The sequence below is a fragment of the Pelophylax lessonae genome (assembly GCF_965119305.1).
Source record: "Pelophylax lessonae genome assembly, chromosome: 7".
Lineage (NCBI taxonomy): Eukaryota > Metazoa > Chordata > Amphibia > Anura > Ranidae > Pelophylax > Pelophylax lessonae.
The window spans coordinates 52,291,984-52,313,652 of NC_138774.1; the positions used below are offsets into that span (position 1 = coordinate 52,291,984).

The 21,669-nt window shown below is 44.6% G+C and overlaps 1 protein-coding gene across 1 annotated transcript in view; it reads left to right on the plus strand.

Annotated features, from left to right (window-relative positions):
- LOC309560357 (proteasome subunit beta type-7-like) overlaps window positions 1-21,378 on the plus strand; it is a 53,643-nt gene extending 32,265 nt beyond the window's left edge. Inside the window, exons 4-8 of the mRNA XM_082263984.1 lie at window positions 6,755-6,895; window positions 11,107-11,222; window positions 14,290-14,348; window positions 17,934-18,085; window positions 20,908-21,378. Of these exons, the coding sequence (XP_082120110.1) occupies window positions 6,755-6,895; window positions 11,107-11,222; window positions 14,290-14,348; window positions 17,934-18,085; window positions 20,908-21,013 (574 nt within the window). The 3' untranslated portion in view covers window positions 21,014-21,378. The remainder of the gene's footprint in view (window positions 1-6,754; window positions 6,896-11,106; window positions 11,223-14,289; window positions 14,349-17,933; window positions 18,086-20,907) is intronic.
- The last annotated feature ends 291 nt before the right edge of the window (window positions 21,379-21,669 follow it).

Genomic DNA, 21,669 nt, shown 5'->3' on the forward strand with positions numbered 1-21,669 from the left:
AAAGGTTTTTGATTAAATAGCGGAATAGAAAATATGATCCAAAAAAAGTGTATGTATATCACACGTACACAACCACACTGGGCCCCAATTACTATTGTTTGTACCCCTAAAAGGCTAGATGAGGAGTAGGGGGAGTATGGAACAGGCAGCACCCTCAAACCTTCAGAAGTATGAGATTAACCCCAACAACTTGGAAAGGTGGATCTCTCTCACACGTACCAACACAGACTATCCCCCAATTTAACTGATCCCCAAAGGTTTTTGATTAAATAGCGGAATAGAAAATATGATCCAAAAAAAGTGTATGTATATCACACGTACACAACCACACTAGGCCCCAATTACTATTGTTTGTACCCCTAAAAGGCTAGGAGTAGGGGGAGTATGGAACAGGCAGCACCCTCAAACCTTCAGAAGTATGAGATGAACCCCAACAACTTGGAAAGGTGGATCTCTCTCACACGTACCAACACAGACTATCCCCCAATTTAACTGATCCCCAAAGGTTTTTGATTAAATAGCGGAATAGAAAATATGATCCAAAAAAAGTGTATGTATATCACACGTACACAACCACACTAGGCCCCAATTACTATTGTTTGTACCCCTAAAAGGCTAGATGAGGAGTAGGGGTAGTATGGAACAGGCAGCACCCTCAAACCTTCAGAAGTATGAGATGAACCCCAACAACTTGGAAAGGTGGATCTCTCTCACACGTACCAACACAGACTATCCCCCAATTTAACTGATCCCCAAAGGTTTTTGATTAAATAGCGGAATAGAAAATATGATCCAAAAAAAGTGTATGTATATCACACGTACACAACCACACTAGGCCCCAATTACTATTGTTTGTACCCCTAAAAGGCTAGATGAGGAGTAGGGGGGGTATGGAACAGGCAGCACCCTCAAACCTTCAGAAGTATGAGATGAACCCCAACAACTTGGAAAGGTGGATCTCTCTCACACGTACCAACACAGACTATCCCCCAATTTAACTGATCCCCAAAGGTTTTTGATTAAATAGCGGAATAGAAAATATGATCCAAAAAAAGTGTATGTATATCACACGTACACAACCACACTGGGCCCCAATTACTATTGTTTGTACCCCTAAAAGGCTAGATGAGGAGTAGGGGGAGTATGGAACAGGCAGCACCCTCAAACCTTCAGAAGTATGAGATGAACCCCAACAACTTGGAAAGGTGGATCTCTCTCACACGTACCAACACAGACTATCCCCCAATTTAACTGATCCCCAAAGGTTTTTGATTAAATAGCGGAATAGAAAATATGATCCAAAAAAAGTGTATGTATATCACACGTACACAACCACACTAGGCCCCAATTACTATTGTTTGTACCCCTAAAAGGCTAGATGAGGAGTAGGGGGAGTATGGAACAGGCAGCACCCTCAAACCTTCAGAAGTATGAGATGAACCCCAACAACTTGGAAAGGTGGATCTCTCTCACACGTACCAACACAGACTATCCCCCAATTTAACTGATCCCCAAAGGTTTTTGATTAAATAGCGGAATAGAAAATATGATCCAAAAAAAGTGTATGTATATCACACGTACACAACCACACTAGGCCCCAATTACTATTGTTTGTACCCCTAAAAGGCTAGATGAGGAGTAGGGGGGGTATGGAACAGGCAGCACCCTCAAACCTTCAGAAGTATGAGATGAACCCCAACAACTTGGAAAGGTGGATCTCTCTCACACGTACCAACACAGACTATCCCCCAATTTAACTGATCCCCAAAGGTTTTTGATTAAATAGCGGAATAGAAAATATGATCCAAAAAAAGTGTATGTATATCACACGTACACAACCACACTAGGCCCCAATTACTATTGTTTGTACCCCTAAAAGGCTAGGAGTAGGGGGAGTATGGAACAGGCAGCACCCTCAAACCTTCAGAAGTATGAGATGAACCCCAACAACTTGGAAAGGTGGATCTCTCTCACACGTACCAACACAGACTATCCCCCAATTTAACTGATCCCCAAAGGTTTTTGATTAAATAGCGGAATAGAAAATATGATCCAAAAAAAGTGTATGTATATCACACGTACACAACCACACTAGGCCCCAATTACTATTGTTTGTACCCCTAAAAGGCTAGGAGTAGGGGGAGTATGGAACAGGCAGCACCCTCAAACCTTCAGAAGTATGAGATGAACCCCAACAACTTGGAAAGGTGGATCTCTCTCACACGTACCAACACAGACTATCCCCCAATTTAACTGATCCCCAAAGGTTTTTGATTAAATAGCGGAATAGAAAATATGATCCAAAAAAAGTGTATGTATATCACACGTACACAACCACACTAGGCCCCAATTACTATTGTTTGTACCCCTAAAAGGCTAGATGAGGAGTAGGGGGGGTATGGAACAGGCAGCACCCTCAAACCTTCATGAGATGAACCGTATGAGATGAACCCCAACAACTTGGAAAGGTGGATCTCTCTCACACGTACCAACACAGACTATCCCCCAATTTAACTGATCCCCAAAGGTTTTTGATTAAATAGCGGAATAGAAAATATGATCCAAAAAAAGTGTATGTATATCACACGTACACAACCACACTAGGCCCCAATTACTATTGTTTGTACCCCTAAAAGGCTAGATGAGGAGTAGGGGGGGTATGGAACAGGCAGCACCCTCAAACCTTCAGAAGTATGAGATGAACCCCAACAACTTGGAAAGGTGGATCTCTCTCACACGTACCAACACAGACTATCCCCCAATTTAACTGATCCCCAAAGGTTTTTGATTAAATAGCGGAATAGAAAATATGATCCAAAAAAAGTGTATGTATATCACACGTACACAACCACACTAGGCCCCAATTACTATTGTTTGTACCCCTAAAAGGCTAGATGAGGAGTAGGGGGAGTATGGAACAGGCAGCACCCTCAAATCTTCAGAAGTATGAGATTGTGTTCACTGTACCCCACAAAGATTGAGTTCACTGCACCCCACAATGATTGTGTTCACTGCACCCCACAAAGATTGTGTTCACTGCACCTCACAAAGATTGTGTTCACTGTACCCCCCAAAGATTGTGTTCACTGCACCCCACAAAGATTCTGTTCACTGTACCCCACAAAGATTGTGTTCACTGCACCCTAAAAGGATGTTGTTCACTGCACCCCACAAAGATTGTGTTCACTGCACCCTAAAAGGATGTTGTTCACTGCACCCCAAAAAGATTGTGTTCACTGTACCCCCCCAAAGATTGTGTTCACTGCACCCCACAAAGATTGTGTTCACTGCACCCCAAAAAGATTGTGTTCACTGTACCCCCCAAAGATTGTGTTCACTGCACCCCAAAAAGATTGTGTTCACTGCACCCCAAAAAGATTGTGTTCACTGTACCCCCCAAAGATTGTGTTCACTGCACCCCACAAAGATTCTGTTCACTGTACCCCACAAAGATTGTGTTCACTGCACCCCAAAAAGATTGTGTTCACTGTACCCCCCCAAAGATTGTGTTCACTGCACCCCACAAAGATTCTGTTCACTGCACCCCACAAAGGATTTTGTTCACTGCACCCCAAAAAGATTGTGTTCACTGCACCCCAAAAAGGATTTTGATCACTGCACCCCAAAAAGGATGTTGTTCACTGCACCCCAAAAATGATTTTGTTCACTCCACCCCAAAAAGATTGTGTTCACTGCACCCCACAAAGATTGTGTTCACTGCACCCCAAAAAGATTGTGTTCACTGTACCCCCCAAAGATTGTGTTCACTGCACCCCACAAAGATTCTGTTCACTGTACCCCACAAAGATTGTGTTCACTGCACCCCAAAAAGATTGTGTTCACTGCACCCCAAAAAGGATGTTGTTCACTGCACCCCAAAAAGGATGTTGTTCACTCCACCCCAAAAAGATTGTGTTCACTGCACCCCACAAAGATTGTGTTCACTGCACCCCAAAAAGATTGTGTTCACTGCACCCCAAAAATGATTTTGTTCACTGCACCCCAAAAAGGATTTTGTTCACTGCACCCCAAAAAGGATGTTGTTCACTCCACCCCAAAAAGATTGTGTTCACTGCACCCCAAAAAGATTGTGTTCACTGCACCCCACAAAGGATTTTGTTCACTGCACCCCAAAAAGATTGTGTTCACTGCACCCCAAAAAGGATGTTGTTCACTGCACCCCAAAAAGGATTTTGTTCACTGCACCCCAAAAAGATTGTGTTCACTGCACCCCACAAAGGATTTTGTTCACTGCACCCCACAAAGATTGTGTTCACTGCACACCAAAAAGGATTGTGTTCACTGCACCCCAAAAAGATTTTGTTCACTGCACCCCAAAAAGATTGTGTTCACTGCAGCCCAAAAAGATTGTGTTCACTGCAGCCCAAAAAGATTGTGTTCACTGCAGCCCAAAAAGATTGTGTTCACTGCAGCCCAAAAAGATTGTGTTCACTGCAGCCCAAAAAGATTGTGTTCACTGCAGCTCACACACAGAAAAATGGATGTGGATCACTGACACCTGCCTATCTCCAATCCCACACCACACAGCAATATCGATTGTAGTTTGTAGAACACAGTTTCCCTAAAATTCAGCAGACTCTGTCCCTAACAGGATTGAGAAGAGATCGTAGATCAGGATTGAGTGCAGATTCACCCCACCCCCCACACAGCAATATCGATTGTAGTTTGTAGAAGACACTGACCCTATAATTCAGCAGACTCTATCCCTAAAATGCCTACAACTCGCCCTGCCTAAACACTCCGACCTGTCCCTCAATTCTATCCGGACACAAATGGTTTTTTCCTGCCTATCTTTCCCTAATCAGCAGCCAGCACGTTGATGTGTGCTCTGTCCCTGATATAAGCAGCATAATGACGCCGCTGCGGCTGCCTCGAACTTATAAAGACTTGGTCACATGCTTCAGATGGCCAATCACAGCTACTAAGACATTTGCAGGCATGGCTGGGATGGCTTAAGGCACACCAGTTAAACGATTGTTGATTGGCTGTTGAAAGCCCGCCATGAAAAGAGCGCCAAAGCATGCAAAACCCGGAAATAAAACGACCGAACACGGATTTTTACCCGAACATACAGTAAAGTGTCCGTGTCCGTGTTCGGGTACAAAAAATCCAATTATTCGGTACGAACACGAATAATACAGTCCGTGTTCGCTCAACACTACCCCCGTACAAATCATTAGTAAGAACTTATCTGGAATATGCAGTTCAGTTTTGGGCACCAGTTCTCAAAAAGGATGTCTTTTTTCAACCTGACTAACTATGTAACTGCGGGAGGGATTCCCCTATCAACACTGACTGTGTTGATGTGGAATTGAGCGATTTTCCCACGGGTGGAAGGAAAGAAAATTATATAATCTATGGCCTGCCTTAGGGTCCATTTACACTACTCTTCAGCCCCTATCGTTACTGCTGTGCAGCAATAGGCGGTGTATTGCACTTTTTATCACATCACACTTTTTTCTCTCTCACTTTATTAGAAGTGCACAAAGTGACATTTAATTCATGTCACTCCACAACAGTGAGGTGCGCAGTTCTTCTGTGCAGTGACATATGGGACAATGCAGAGCAGTGAGATATTATGCAAACGTTTTGCATAATATCACACTGTTCAGGAATGCAATGTAGCACCGAGTTCTGGTCTGAACATTGGCAAACTTTTGTTTTCTGTGTGTCATTGCAGTTACCTGAGTTTTTCCATTTGGGAAAAGGCAGCTAACTGTATATAGTGTGAATGGGCCTTTATACAATTGTCACTAAATTGTCCCCATTGGAAGATTTTTTTATGACCTCCTGTTCCATTGACAGCTCAAAATTTTGTATTCTCCCTTTCAGTTTCAGTGACAGTGGGCACAACATGAAAACTATTCTCTGCTCTATCCAAAGCTATAAAGAAAATTAAAAAAGAAAGGAAAAAAAAGGGTTTTGGCTGCAGATAAATGTTTCTGATTGGATTATGTGCTTGTCAACATGTTTTTTTCCAATCCCTGGAACACTGTAACCCCCCCCATCCAAGGCCCATACTTTAATTGTAATTAAAGTCCAACACCCAAGAGGTCCCTTGCCAGCGCTAACATCTTTTCCCCAATTTCTTCTGGGTGCCAGTCTTTAGCCATCTTGATTGGCCGATGTGGGATGACATCACTCCCATGCATGTGCAGGTCCGTGAACATTTTTCTGAACCGGCCTGTTTACAATTTTTTTCAGCCTGTAGTGCTTTTATACCATGCCTGCCTTCCAGGCCGTCTTGTCCAATCATGCCCACTTTCCTTGAGGTTCCCATCCAGATCACTCCTACTTTCCAGGTGGTCCTGTCCCCCATTCTGTGGGAATTTCCGACTATCCTCTCAGTTAAAACACATTTTGGGTTATAGACTAATGCCCCGTACACACGTGCAGATTATCTGAAGACTTTTGTCTTCAGATTTACCTTTTCTATGTAGTGCAAGGGCCTGCCGGATTGCATACAAATTGAAAGTGTTTAGGTTTGGCCTCATATTATATGGTTTTGGTAAGTCTACAGACAAAAGTCTTCAGATAATTTGCACGTGTGTACGGGGCATTATAGTGCATGCTCAGTAACTCAAAAAAGAATGATTTTGTGGTCTTGGGCTACAGACCAGGACAGAGCACCTAGATGTGGGACTGCCCCGGCAAACCCAGGACAGTTGCCATTTATGTTTTAATAAATAGGGGATTTATCTCACTATTTCATTGGCTCTTTTTGTGTTTGCAGTTGTTGTGGAGCTGGAGTGGCTGCTGATGCAGAATATGTCACTCAGCTTCTATCCTCCAACATGAACCTTCATGCGCTGTCCACTGGACGCCAGGTACGCGTATGCGCAGCTAACAGGATGCTGAAACAGCTGATGTACAGGTAAGGCGCCAGCAGGAGGGGAAAAGTGTACAGTTTAAAATTGCACTTGTTAAAGAGAACCTGTAATGGTTTGGGGTTTAATTATTTTTACGCTGAGGTTTTATGTTTTTCTTTTTTACTATTTACAAAATTTGTTTTACAAACAAACATCAAATACAATGTATACCTATGCCAATGGATTCCTAGAAGTGTCCTAGAAAGATACAGTTGAAGGTGTTTGTCTTCAGACTCTCTCTCTCTCTCTCTCTCTCTCTGATTGAACCTTCATAAGGCCCCATCTGAAGAGGCAGGAAATTAGTGAAGGGGGGGGGGGGGTGCTAACTCCTCTGACCCACGAAGGTGTGTTAAACTAAAAATGTGTGAGTGATCCTGCGCTGGGTATATCAATGTGCTAACATATGACTAAATATATAAATACAAAGGGAAAATCTGTATTCACAAAGACACCTGAATTCACAAAATATATGAAAAGTGTCTACCAAATAGAGTTGTGCTTTCCATTTAAATCATCAACATTACCATCAAAAAGTGCCAACCTTACACTCATCACTCCTTATGTCATTTAAATATTAAAGCCTCCCCCTCCAAAAATGAAAAGTCAGCAGCTACACATACTGTAGCTGCTGACTTAATATTAGGACACGTACCTGTTCTGGAGTCCAGCGATGTCGGCACCACAGCCGATGTTTCCATCGGCTGTCCGGTGCTGCCGCCGCCATTGCCGATATGGGAACTCGGCAGTGAAGCGCTGCGGCTTCACGGGCGGGTCCCTACTGCGCACGCGCGAAGCGCGCTGTGCATTCCTATTGGCTCGGACTCGGAGGAGGGGGCCGAACTTCTGAGGGGTGGCGCCGCGGCGCCGTATCCCGGAAGTGGCGAAGGGTACCTGTCAAAAACAGGTACCCATTCCCCCCTCCCCGCTGAAAGGTGCCAAATGTGGCACCGGAGGGGGGTAGGAAACAAAAGAGCGGAAGTTCCACTTTTGGGTGGAACTCCGCATTAAACATTATTAACCTAAGTGCTTGCAGTGCAAAAAGACAAACACATTACATGAAAATGTGAAATGTAAAAAAAAAACATATAACATACAAAATGTGAAATATTGCAAAATCCATGGAGCTAATGTAGCGCTACCCTCATAGGACCCGCTGGTTAGAATGGGTCCTCTCTTATTTGTCTGACTTCTTCAAGAACTTCAGCCCCTCTGACTCCCCAGGTTGAGTGTACAAATCATGAAATGTCAAAGGAAATCAATGAAAGTAATACTTAGTTCCAGGTAGTAGTACTATATCAAAGAAAACAGAGATTGAACAGTTAGTAAAGGCAAACTTAATACATTGTCACCTGATATATCAAAGAAAACAGGCATTGAACAGTTAGTAAAAGGCAAACTTAATACATTGTCACCTGATATGGTTGGTAACAAAGTGTAAGTAAGCCTGGAATTGGATTAACAATGATAATAACACAATTTAGCATGCAGAGTAATTAGTAATAAGGATTAGGCATAAGATGACACTTGGCGTCCAGATCAGCATAAACAGTAGCAAGGTCACCTAAAGTGCAGCAGAGAGCAGTAATAAAGCTTGATTTAATGAACACAGAAAATACTGATACATTGATGGCAACTATGCTAGGCCTAGACTGACTGTATGTACACTGTCCATAGAAATGAAGGAAAGGGGAAAAGGGAACAAGGGGGGCTTGCAGGATTTTTTTACAGAAGGGGCAGTCCTTTATGGTATTCTGCTGGCTATCATTGGGGCCCTTTAAGAAGCATTGGTGCATTTAATGATAGTTTCAGTATACCACTGTGCAGTAAAGATGCAGTAAAGGTGAAGTATACTTAATGTCCTGTCTCCAGTAACTCAGTCCTTGCTAGCAGTGTGAACTATGGGCAGTGGTCTCTCACCAGTCCCTGTGGTGCAGCTGTAAACTGTTACTGTAGGAAGGAGGCCCCCTCAGTCTCTCCATGGAATGCCTCCGGAGATTCATCGGTGGGAAGTAGAGGGTGAGAGGATGCTCTGGACTCCGTGCGGCAATGGTGCAGATGCAATCACTGTGGTCTGTGCTCATGGGAGGACTGGGGCAGGGGGCAATTGCCCCCCGGGCCTCTCTGATGCCCCATAAAAAGGCTGCACCACTTCTGCCACAGATATGCCTAAAGGATTCCTGGTGAAGAGAAGTTAAAAGTCTCCACCGCTGACCTACTGAGTGTGGGATAAAGACTATGACAGAGCGCAGGCCTCCCCCCAGTATGGATGGTGTAAACTGTGTCTGAACAGAGGCCAGTTCCATGCACCACTCCTCCCCCGGCCAGCCCCGATTTAGCTGTCCCAGCTCCCCCCAACTGCCCCCTGCTGGTCAGGTCAGGAACCCAGATTCTGCCAGTGAGTAGAGACTACCTGGAGTGGAGCTTCAGCCTGGAATGGGGGTCAGGAGGAGTCCAGGAAGAGGGATAGTGGGAGTGGGGGCGATTCGCTGCACCATGGGCTTCTGGTTTGTACTTGCCCCCTGGGCCAAAGGTTGCCAGTCAGCCCCTGTGACTGTGCTGTGCAACCTTGGGTATCAATGATGATCTTAGCAGTCTGGTCTGTATGCTCATTAATTCCCTCTGCACCATAGGAGAGAGTCTAGCAGTGATGGCGAACCTTGGCACCCCAGATGTTTTGGAACTACATTTCCCATGATGCTCATGCACACTGCAGTGTAGTTGAGCATCATGGGAAATTGAGTTCCAAAACATCTGGGGTGCAAAGGTTCGCCATCACTGGTCCTCCTCCTTGCCCCAGTGTCTCTTTGGAACTATAGTGCAAAACATCCATAAAATTCACAATATGACTTATTTTCTGGACTTTAAATCCCATAACCCTTAGCATTCTGCATAGGAATGAATTTCATTTTCTGGCTTTAGTTCTCCCTCTACTAACTGGATGGGATAGTGCAACACAACATCCAGCATAACCGCAGAAAGTGAAAGTAAACTAATTGTAAAGAGGGAAATATATCCTTCTCTATGTTTCTGTTTCACACCTAGGCAATTTGAATCGCGGTGAAACACTTGACAGGTTTGCAATGCCATTACTTCTTAATGGTACCCCAATCGAGGTATGATTTTGCTGCACAATAAATTGCGCTGCAATCGTAGAAAACCGCAACCCTCGAACCTGTCACCCAAAAGAAGCTCCTGCTCCTTTTTTTTGAGCGACAAGCTTCCCACTTTGCGATTTTGCTGTTCATTGCATGACAACCGCTGCAAATTTGAGCTGTGATTAGGGTGCCACAATTCTGGAATAGAACCTTAAGCCCCGTACACACGTACCGATCGTCGGCGAACGATCGGCCGTCTTTTGTCCAGGGCTGTCGGTGTCTGTTAAAAAGTGCAAAAGACTGCACAAGAATTTTGTCCGCCGACTACAGCCGACTGCAGAAGTGATGTCATGTAATGGTTAACTTTCCCTGTGTTTTTCCTTTTCTGAGCATGCCCAGTCTTGCAAATCTGCGGTCTGTCGGCCGAAATCTGTACTGACTGGCAAACAATCGGCCGCTCTGGTGTCGGCATACAAAAATTTCAATGCTTGCATGACAGATTCTTTTCGGCCGAATGTGCGCTGTCGGCTGTCGGAGGCATCATATTAACAAGCCTACAATCGGCAGATCGGTCGTCGGCCGAAGCTTTTCGGCCGACGATCGGTACGTGTGTACGGGGCTTTAGTGTAGCCAGGTGCTTTACAGAATCATGGGGAAGAAGACAGGAGAAGGATAAGGAGACACAAAATGTGCGTGATGATGTCAGCTTGCTAGAATCTGCCCAGGGCTGTTCACTTTCTCATGTATTTGAATGGGCTGCAAATTGCACTGTAACACGGAAAAAGTGGTGCATGCACTTCTTTTTAAAAATGCACCACAACAAACCTCATGGTACAGCGGTACGATGAGATCTGTGTTTGGGGTTTTGTTAACAATACATTAGCACCTGTATGCAGATCACAAGGGCAGTGCATTTGAATGTGGAATGCATCCTTCCTGCACTGTGTTCTGGTGTGAACCGGCCCTAAATCTCCTACGTCCTTTAGTGCACAGTGTCCAGAATTGCACCTCATCAGGATCTCCTCCTGCAAGGGATTTACGTCTACATAGGGGCAATATTTGTGTTCTGATGTGGTGACAGGGACACTTTATACAAATGATCTCATCTTTTCTCTTTCCAGATATCAAGGCCATGTCGGTGCATCGATCATCACTGGAGGGGTGGATGTGCAGGGCCCCCACCTGTACAGCGTCCACCCACATGGATCCACAGACAAAACTCCGTTCACAGCTCTAGGTAAACGAAGTGGCAGCGATCTACAGTAGTTGTAAACAAAATCCAGAGCTCAACCAACCAGATGTTAGGGTTTAGTGGTGGTGTGAAATTAGAGTTTGCCGAAAGCAATCATTAGGCCTCATGCACACTGAACGTTATAAAAATTCCAGTAGCTTTGTAGTGAGTTTTTCAGCGTTTTTCAGCTTTTTTTGCATTGGCGGTTTTCAGCGTTTTTTGACGTTCTTAGCTAAAAATCACCTCTCTGCTATTTTAGTAACTCCCACTTTCCCACAATGCACTGCTTGCCAGACAATGCTTGCCAGAATTGCATCGCATGGGTGTGGAGAAAAAAAGGGTCCTACAACATTTCGATGCAAATGTGATGCAATCTGAGCCTTACAAAATATATGGCTCAAATCACATCGCACAGACAGCATGTGATGTGCACAGGAATGCGGTGCGTTTTTGGTGCAAATCACATGCAGTGTTCAGAATGTAACAGTGTGACCCCATGCTATGTTCCATGAATGACACCTGGAAACAGAACTCAGGTTTAAAAAAAGCAATGGAATCAAAAACGTAAAAAAAAAAAACGCCAGTTAGCAGCGTTTTTTCGCGTTTATCAGCGTTTTTTCGACATTAGAGCACTTTTACAGCTGAAAAACGCCACTCAAAAGCCACTAGTTTTCATTTTCTTTTTTTTTTACAGCCAGAAACTGCCCCTGCCAAAAACTGCTGATAACAGCCAATGTGTGTATGGAGACATAGGAGAACATGTTGGGGAGTTTATTGGCTGTAAAAAAAAAAACGTCTGACGCCAAAAACAGCCGCTGTAAAAACATCCCGTGTGCATGAGGCCTAAAAGCGGGAATAAACCCAAAAACAAAAATGTACAGTAATATATTACTTACCAATTCCTAAAGGTGGTGGCTGCATTCAATTTCTTCTTTGTAGGTTTAGTTTCCTTTATTTGAGGCTGGTGATCCAGCCAGTAACACGTATCTGTCTTAAGCTGGATACACACTATCCAACTTTTGTGGTTAGATTTCCTTCAGATTTACCTTTTCTATGTAGTGCAAGGGCCTGCCAGATTGCATACAAATTGAAAGTGTTTAGGTTTGACCTCATATTATCTGGTTTTGGTAAGTCTAAAGGAAAAAGTCTTCAGAAAATTGTATAGTATGTATGGCCCATTAGACTCTTGCATAATATGCAGATGCAACAATGCAGATGTGTAATTTTTTTCCCACCCATTCATATCAATTTGTGGTTTTGCAAGCATTCCCACATCGCACAAATGCAAACTCAGCCTTGGAGTGCCTACTCTGGATGGAGGAGCATGCTGCTGACCAAAGGTGTCTCTGTTGCTCCTTTATCCTGAGTAGGGGCGCTCTAATGCAGGAGGTGTTTTACTGGCCAGATTACCAGATGAAAACAGAGGGGAAAAGCCCAATAAAATAAAAACAATGAATCCACCTCATCTAATGATTGGTAAGCTGCAATATATTCCATTTTTGGATTTAATACCGCTTTAGGTCTAAATTCAGATGTCTCGCTAAAGTGCAGCACCTATGAAAAGTGATCCGTATTTGAACTGCATTTCAGAGGCATTTGACAGATGGTGAGAAGGCAATATATGACACCTCTTCACTGCCTGTTTTAACCCCATAAATGGCGCACCTATTCACCGCAACTGCGTCTATTGCACACACTTGTGAGAAGGTTGCACCGCATCCCCATTAGCTTGAATGGATCGTGTCTGGTGGCGGTATTGCCTGCTGAATACAGCAGGTTGGATAATCTTTGCACTTTGCAACTCTGGCATATGAATGCCCCCCTCAACTACTTTTGCAGGTTAAGGTGTGCGTGTGTGTGTGTGTGGCTAAAATGTGGCTCAACTATGTGTTTTTACTGCCCTCCATTCGCAAGTCTGAATGTGCCCTTACAGCAGAATTTTTTTCTTTTGCTATAAAAGTTTTACATAAATGAATAAAAGCTGACTATTGTAAGCATCCCTGTCAGTGGTAAAGTGGAACTGAAGTAAAAAAAATGAAAGACTGTGAACAGGCAGGCTCTTTATTGCAGAAGAGACATGCAATAAAATACAATCACCTGCCTGTTTACAATCCACTGCAGAATGTACACTGTGCTGTGCATGTGCAGCTCAGTTTACATTTTTGTACCCTTCCTGTGTGCTGAGACGATTGCATCCCCGCGCTGGCCAATCAAAACGGCTGAAGGCCGACACCTGGAAAAAACCCAGGGAGAAGATGCCAGTAAGCGAGGGACCTCGCAGGCATTGGACTGTTGCGTCATAGGCATAGGTTTTGCGCCTTTAGTTCCGCTTTAAATGGTTATCTCAGTTCTCCAACTTTCATTTTGGACAGCTTGGTCTGTTAAAGTAAGATGAAATGCAGCAGACCTTCCGGCCAGATCACCAGGTGAGAAAAAAGGGAAAAAGACAAAAGAGAATGAATGCAGCCACCACATCTATGAATTAGTGAGCTGCAGTATAATACTTTTTTTTTTTTGGGGGGGGGGGGGGTTAATAGGGCTTTAAGCCAATCAAAAACATTCCATATCATTAATTAAAGGATTCTGGCTGGCTTTGAACGGGCCATAATGTGCATGACAGAAAAACAAACGTTTACGGAGGAAAATACCTCCCTGTATATGTGTGTGTGTATCTGTAGATAGATAAACAGCTTTCCAGTTTTTTGTATAGGGTTATAGCTATATAGCTTTCACATACAGTTTTATTAAGGGCTCATTCACATTTCCACATTCCCATTTTTACAGTAAAGTGCAGTAAAATGTGTGTTTATCATGTCTTACTGGAATGCAGTGCAAAGTGCATCCTGCGGTGTTATGCGTTGCAGTGCGATTCATTTTGAATGACTCCCTAATGCACTAAATTGATGCACCTTTAATGCACCTACAGCCGCTACGCAAAATTGACACGCAGGATAACGCATGGTAAGGTGCGCTCGTTAATGCTCTGTAACACAGTGTGGAAATCTGGATGGGCCCATAGTGTAACAGCATTATGACATATCCTGCTGGTATGACACATTCTATATTTTTTTAGGATCTGGTCAAGCTGCGGCAATCGCTGTACTGGAAGATCAGTTTAAACCCAACATGACGGTAAGACGCCATATCTCAGTAAAGGGAACGTAAACCCTAACAATGGATTTCTCATTTGCTCCTTTTTGTAATAATACATTTGAAATTAAAGGGTGTTTTTTTTTTAAATCTGTTCAATAAATCTAAATTAATTCTGGCTAATCCTGCCAAAAATCCAGTACTGTCCTGTGTATGGTGCCCTCTGCAATGTCATCTCAAGCAGTGCTATCAGCCCTCTGTGGACTAAAGAACACCTCCCCTTTACAGTGAGGGGATGAAAGTATTTGATCCCCTGCTGATTTTGTGCGTTTGCCTCCTGACAAAGAAATCAGTATATCATTTTAATGGTAGGTTTATTTTAACAGTGAGAGACAGAATAATACAAAAATATCCAGAAAAATGCATTTCAAAAAAGTTATATATTGATTTGAGTTTTAATGAGAGAAATAAGTATTTGATCCCCTATCAAACAGCAAGATTTTTGGCTCCCAAGTGTCTTCTATACAGGTAATGAGCTGAGATTAGGAGCACTCTTGTAAGGGCTCTTTCACACTGGCGGACCGTTCAGATCCGCCTGTCCGTTTTTTTGGCGGATCTGAACGGTTCCCCTATGCATCCCTATGGGGCATCGGATGTCAGCGGAGACATGTCCCCTGACATCCGATCCGATCCGTCAAATCTGTACGGATGGAAACCCTATTTTCCATCCGTCCAGCGTATCGTATCGGATGGGATCAGATGAGAACGGACCGACGGTCCGTTTCCATCCGATTTCCCACATAGAGATGTATGGGGAACTGACAGCTGTGTCTCCGCACACAGCGCGGAGACACAGCTGTCATCCTCCTGCTCAGCGGGGGATCGGCGGATCGATCCCCCGCTGAGAAAAACGGAGTCCGTCCGACGGACGGAGTGTGTGAAACGGGCCTAAAGGGAGTGGGCCTAATCCCTGCTTGTTACCTGTATAAAAGACACCTGTCCACATAAGCCAGGGGTCTTCAAACTACAGCCCTCCAGCTGTTCAGGAACTACAATTCCCATCATGCCTAGTCATGTCTGTGAATGTCAGAGTTTTACAATGCCTCATGGGATGTGTAGTTCTGCAACAGCTGGAGGGCCGTAGTTTGAGGATCCCTGACATAAGCAATCAATCAACCAGATTCCAATCTTTCCACCATGGCCAAGACCAAAGAGCTGTCCAAGGGTATCAGGGACAATATTGTAGATCTCCACAAGGCTGGAATGGGCTACAAGACCATCGCCAAGCAGCTTGCTTCGATTATTCGCAAACGGAGGAAACCCCAAAAAAACTGTCACTGTCAACCACACCCCCCCCCCCCCCCCCCACCCACTAAAGTGTGAAGCACGGTAAACTGGCACTTTGTCTAGAAAGTTTGGAGACCCCTGGTATATACAATAGAATAGGTTGAAAGCATCCATTTCAAATGCTGACTCTTCATTCTTTGTAGTTGCTACTGAAGATTTTTATACCTAGAATGTTTCAGTTTTCTTTTGTGTTTGTTAAAAAAAAAAGTCTTGTGTAATGGTCATTGCAAAGCTGACAATACAGGTTACAGTGTGATTGTATATACTTTTTGATATCTTTCAATGCCTATGTAGTGGTGGGACCTACTAGATACAAATTCAAAGGGTTATATAGGTAGGTCCTCATAGCTCTGGTAAATCTAGAGCAGCCTTTCTCAACCTTTTATAAACAATGTAGGCTATGTGGGACTTTAAGTGAGATACCAGCAGGTAATGCCCAGCGTCTCCATCCCTGTATCAGAAAAAACAAAAGTTGAAAAGGATTAAAAGAGGTGCATAGAAGCCAGGCAGCCCCCAGTCTTATGTACTCACCCTCCAGTCTGCCACCAACCAAGTAGACCTGTCTCATGATATAAATAAAGAACAGGGGTTTAGTTGACACGCATTTGCAAACGCATGTGTAAGCTGCAGGGCCAATACACGGCACCCTGTGTTACCTGCAGTCCTAACACTTTCTAATTTGAGTGTCTCCACAATGGAAGCACATGGCTGCTAATTGATGGATGGGAGACAGGTGGGAGAGAGCAGCCCAAACCTCCCCAACCCACCTCCATCCATGACTGGTCTAGTATATCAAAACTCTAATAGCGATGTTATAGCGATGGTACAAACTGGAAAGTACCAGCTGAAAAGTACCAGCTGAGAAGCATACACCTCCATCCCCTTGGCGGATGCAGTGTAAAACACAGATTGGGACTTTATATGAGGCATTGGCCTGTATAGCTCAGTGCCTCCATCCCTAATTTCATAAAATATTTGGGACTTTACATGAGACAAGCAGGTCATGCTATTGGTCTCCATCCCTGTATATGAAAAAACTGGGGTCAAATCAGACTCAATCCACCAAAAACGCCTGAAAATCGCACCGTGAAACTTTAAATGAAGCACCAGCCTCTAGGCAAGGCGCCTCCATCCCTGGTTACATAAATAATCTAGGCTATGTGGGACTTTCTTTTTTTCTCAACCTTTTTGTCCCAGAAGAACCCTTAAAATAATTTTCGGGTCTCTGTGAAACCCTCTTAAAACCAATTAATTGGTGGCCAGTGGGAAAAATACCCCCCTTATAAAGTGGTGGTCAGAATGCCACCCTTAGGTAATTAAAGAATAAATGGTGTCATGCAGCTGGCTGTGTCAATTGCGGTGAACCCTGGAACTATGCAGGCCCCACCAGATGGGAGGTCAGTTAGTTGCAGCTCAAGGAACTCCTAACAATCTCTGAAAGAACCCTAAGGGTCCATGAAACTCTGGTTGAGTGAATGAAGGCCAGTTTACTGTTCTTCAGATTAAGAGGGCCGTACTAATTTTGGTGTCAGTGGGAGGACCCAGTGCCTCATTATTGATGTCAGTGTAAGGAATGGTGCCCTATTTTTGGTGTCAGTTGGAGGAATAGTGCCCCATCATTGGTGCCAATGGAAATAATTCTGCCCCATCATTTGTGTGTGTGGGGGGAATTGTGCCTTTTTGTTGGTGTCTCTGCGAGGAATAGTGGCCCATCGTTGGTGTCAATAGAAGGAATTGTGCCCCATCGTTGGGGTCAGTGGGAGGAATTATGCCCTTTTGATGGTGTCAGCGACAGGAATTTGTTGGTGCCAGTTGGAGAAATAGTTCCCCATCATTGGTGTCAATGGAAATAATTCTGTCCCATCATTGGTATCCGTAGGAGAAATTATGCCCTTTTGATGGTGTTAATGGGAGGAATAGTGGCCCCATCCTTGGTATTAGTGGGAGGAATAGTCCCATCCTTGGTATCAGTGCGAGGAATAGTGCCCCATTGTTGGTGTCAGTGACAGGAATTATGCCTCATTGTTGGTGTCAGTGGATGGAATAGTGCCCCAAGGGCCGGGTAAGGGCAGGAAAAGGGCTGCATCTGGCCCCAGGGCCACAGTTTTGAGACCACTGATCTAGAGGATTAGTGTAACATTTATGGCCAACTTAGGACAGTGGTGGGGACAGTGGCGTCACGTGTAAGCTGTTCTGGCGAGGAGAATGATGTGATTGTGGAATATAGTATGTTGGTACTCTGCAAGCAGGTGAAATAACATTTTATCTCATCTGTCTCAGGTGGAAGAAGCAAAGAAGCTGGTCACGGATGCCATAACAGCGGGCATTACTTGCGATCTTGGATCTGGAAGTGGGGTGGATCTGTGTGTGATTACACGAGAAGGGGGACAAGTACTGAGAGGATACACTGAAACAGAGACCAAAGGAAAGAGGTAATGTTCCACCAAATGGGTGGCCATACAATCTCCATTTCTGATCTTCTCCCCTAATAAACAGATATTCAGATATTTGAAAAGTGATTATTCTTTTATCTGCTGAGAGCAGGGAACAATGGCTTATCTATAGCAGAATATCTGCAACATGTCTAAACATCTCTGATTGTTATAATGAACGTTTATTAGTTTCATTGTTCAGATGTGGGGAACCAAAATGTGAGAGGATTATAACAGTGCAGCTTTTCAGGATCATAAATAGATTGTTTTTAAGCAGAAAATGTACTCAGGAAAAGGTTATAAATGGGAATCAGCACAGAAACATGTGGGATTGCATTGTTGACCTCCCTCTAAAATTGCTGGTAGCTTTATGGATCACAAGTCAGGAAGAGATATTAAATATGGGGGGGGGGGGGGCAGCTATAGAAATCATGACTTGCAGCACATTGCAAAATACAGGAAAATATTACAAAATTGTTTTGGACTGGGGTCCACAGAAAGCAACAGATGTCCAGGAAATACAGGACTTGTATTTGCTGCATGGTGTCATGGAGGAGCTCAGGGTGCTCTGGAGTCGCAGGATGACACAAGATGCTCATGGGTGATTGAGGATGCTCTGGGGTCATTGCATGACGTGGAATGCTGTGTAATCACTGGAAGTCATGGGGTGCTGAAAGGCCACTGGTAGACACAGGGTGGGAGCTCAAATGTCATGGGTGATATAGGAGTCACTGGAGACGGGAGTACTGATGTCACTGAATACATAGGAGCCACTGATGACTTAGAAGAATGGGGTCCCTGGAGACTCTACGGTCACTGGAATAAAAAGTGTTGCTGGAGATGCAGGAATGCCAAAATCACTGGGGATGCTGTGGTAATTGGAGATGTTGGGATCATTGGAGATACAGAAATCACTGGAGACACTGGAGAGCAGAGGTCACTGGTGATGGTGAGTTCACTAGAAACACAGAAGCACCAGGATCACTGGAGATGCTGTGGTCACTGGAGATGCGGTCATCACTGGAGAGTAGAGACACTAGAGCACAGGGGTCATTGGAGACACATGAGTGCAGGAGTAACTGGAGACACTGGAGCTCAGGGGTCACTGGAGACGATAAGTTCACTAGAGACACAGAAGCACCAGGGTCACTGGAGATGCTGGGGTCACTGGGCAACCCTGGAGATACTGTAGTCACTGGAGATTCTGGGGTCACTGGAGACACTGGAGATGCTGCAGTCACTGGGGACACTGGAAATGCTGGGGTCACTGGAGACACAGGAGCCACTGGAGACGCCAGAGCACAGGGGTCGTTGGAGACACTGGGGTGCAGGAGTCACTGGAGAAACTGGAGTGCAGAGGTCACTGGAGACAGGAATCACTACAGACACACAAGCACCAGGTTCATTGTTAAGGTTGCAACCTGTCCGGGATTCACCCTCATAGTTTGGGTTTTGAATCATGTGTCCGGGTTTCCTAATAGGATGATGAGGGGTGATACCCAGGAGTCACTGGTGACTCAGGAGCACATGGGTCACTGGAGATGCTGAGGTCACTGGATACACAGGAGTTACTGGTAACTCGGGGGCACAGGAATAACTGGAGACACAGGACAGGAGTGCCACCAGGTTCACTGGAGATGCTGTGGTCAGTAGAGATGTTGGGGTCAGTAGAGACACTGGAGAAGCTGTGGTCTTTGGGGACACTGAAGATGCTGTGGTCTTTGGGGAAACTGGAGCACAAAGGCACTGGGAACACTGGAGTGCAGAGGTCACTGGAGATAATGGAGATGCTGGGGTCACTGGAGATGCTGGGGTCACTGGGCAACCCTGGAGATACTGTAATCACTGGAGATTATGGGGTCACTGGAGACGCTGTGGTCACTGGAGATGCTGCAGTCACTGGGGACACTGGAAATGCTGGGGTCACTGGAGACACAGGAGCTACTGGAGACGCCAGAGCACAGGGGTCATTGGAGACACTGGGGTGCAGGAGTCACTGGAGAAACTGGAGTGCAGAGGTCACTGGAGACAGGAATCACAGACACACAAGCACCAGGGTCACTGTTAAGGTTGCAACCTGTCCGGGATTCACCCTCATAGTTTGGGTTTTAAATCATGTGTCCGGGTTTCCTAATAGGATGATGAGGGGTGATACCCAGGAGTCACTGGTGACTCAGGAGCACATGGGTCACTGGAGATGCTGAGGTCACTGGATACACAGGAGTTACTGGTAACTTGGGGGCACAGGAATAACTGGAGACACAGGACAGGAGTGCCAGGGTCACTGGAGATGCTGTGGTCAGTAGAGATGTTGGGGTCAGTAGAGACACTGGAGATGCTGTGGTCTTTGGGGACACTGGAGATGTTGTGGTCTTTGGGGAAACTGGAGCACAAAGGTCACTGGAAACACTGGAGTGCAGAGGTCACTGGAGATAATGGAGATGCTGGGGTCACTGGAGAAACAGGAATCACTGAAACTCAGAGGTCACCAGAAATCGTGGAGCACAGGGGTCACTGGGGACACAGAGGTGCGGCTGGTGTACATTGAGTGGGCATATGACACAGAGGGACACTGAAAACACAGGGTACAAAGGTGTCTAAAACACAGGGTGCAGGTAATTCTGAGAGTGCACAGTAGGCTAGGCTTTAGGTGTAGGGATGCATTGTTTGAAAGCTGAGCAATGCATTGTGAAACTCAGGTTAGTGTAACAAAAATGACTTGTGTAGAAATAATACAGTATACTGATAGAAATACCCAGACTGGAGTTTTCCGGTAAATACCTGACACAAATGACTTGTAATCCTTCCTCCTGTCTTTCCAGGTTGCGGTCATATCGCTACGCCCGGGGAACCACACCTGTGCTGAGTGAAACCATCACTCGGTATGAGCTGGTAGAGGAAACCGTTCAAGTGATGGAGATCGAATAAACCAAATCAACCGGAGATCATCACTAAACAAATTGCAGATGTTTGATAATTCCTAGAAGCCAATAACATATTAAAGCCCAACTCCAACCAAATCTTTTCTTTAGTTTTCAATATCGTTAGGAAGGGTTAGAGCACTTCATAGGTTTGTACTGGCATCTATGTCTTTAATATGGAGATTTTCCTTCACTTCCTGTCAGGATAGAAAGTGATGGGCAATCTATCCAATGGAGGTAAAGACAAAATGACATGTTTAGTAGAGCTGGAAGGGTTAGAACTTTTGACAACATTTTTAATCCTGACTGTGCTTTCCTGTCCCAGTGAAAATAGCTCCCCCATTTCTTGGATGGGGGACAGGATGTAAGGGAAAATCTCCCCCATGGGGGTCAAAGACAGAAATAAAATTAACTTTTCTTCCTTACGCTTTCCAAAACTAGAAAAATTGTCTGGAGTTAGGCTTTAAAGCTGAATTCTAAGCAGATATAAAAGAAACACGTTAATGCAACTTTCTAATAATTTTTTTTACATAATGAAATGTATTTTTTTTAATTCAAAGAGTGTAAATCCCTGAATGTCACCTGGTATCAGCATTTTACAGCCTATGTATGGTAGGGCTGGAGCATGAGAGGACGAAGTACAAGGAGCCGATTCATGGACTG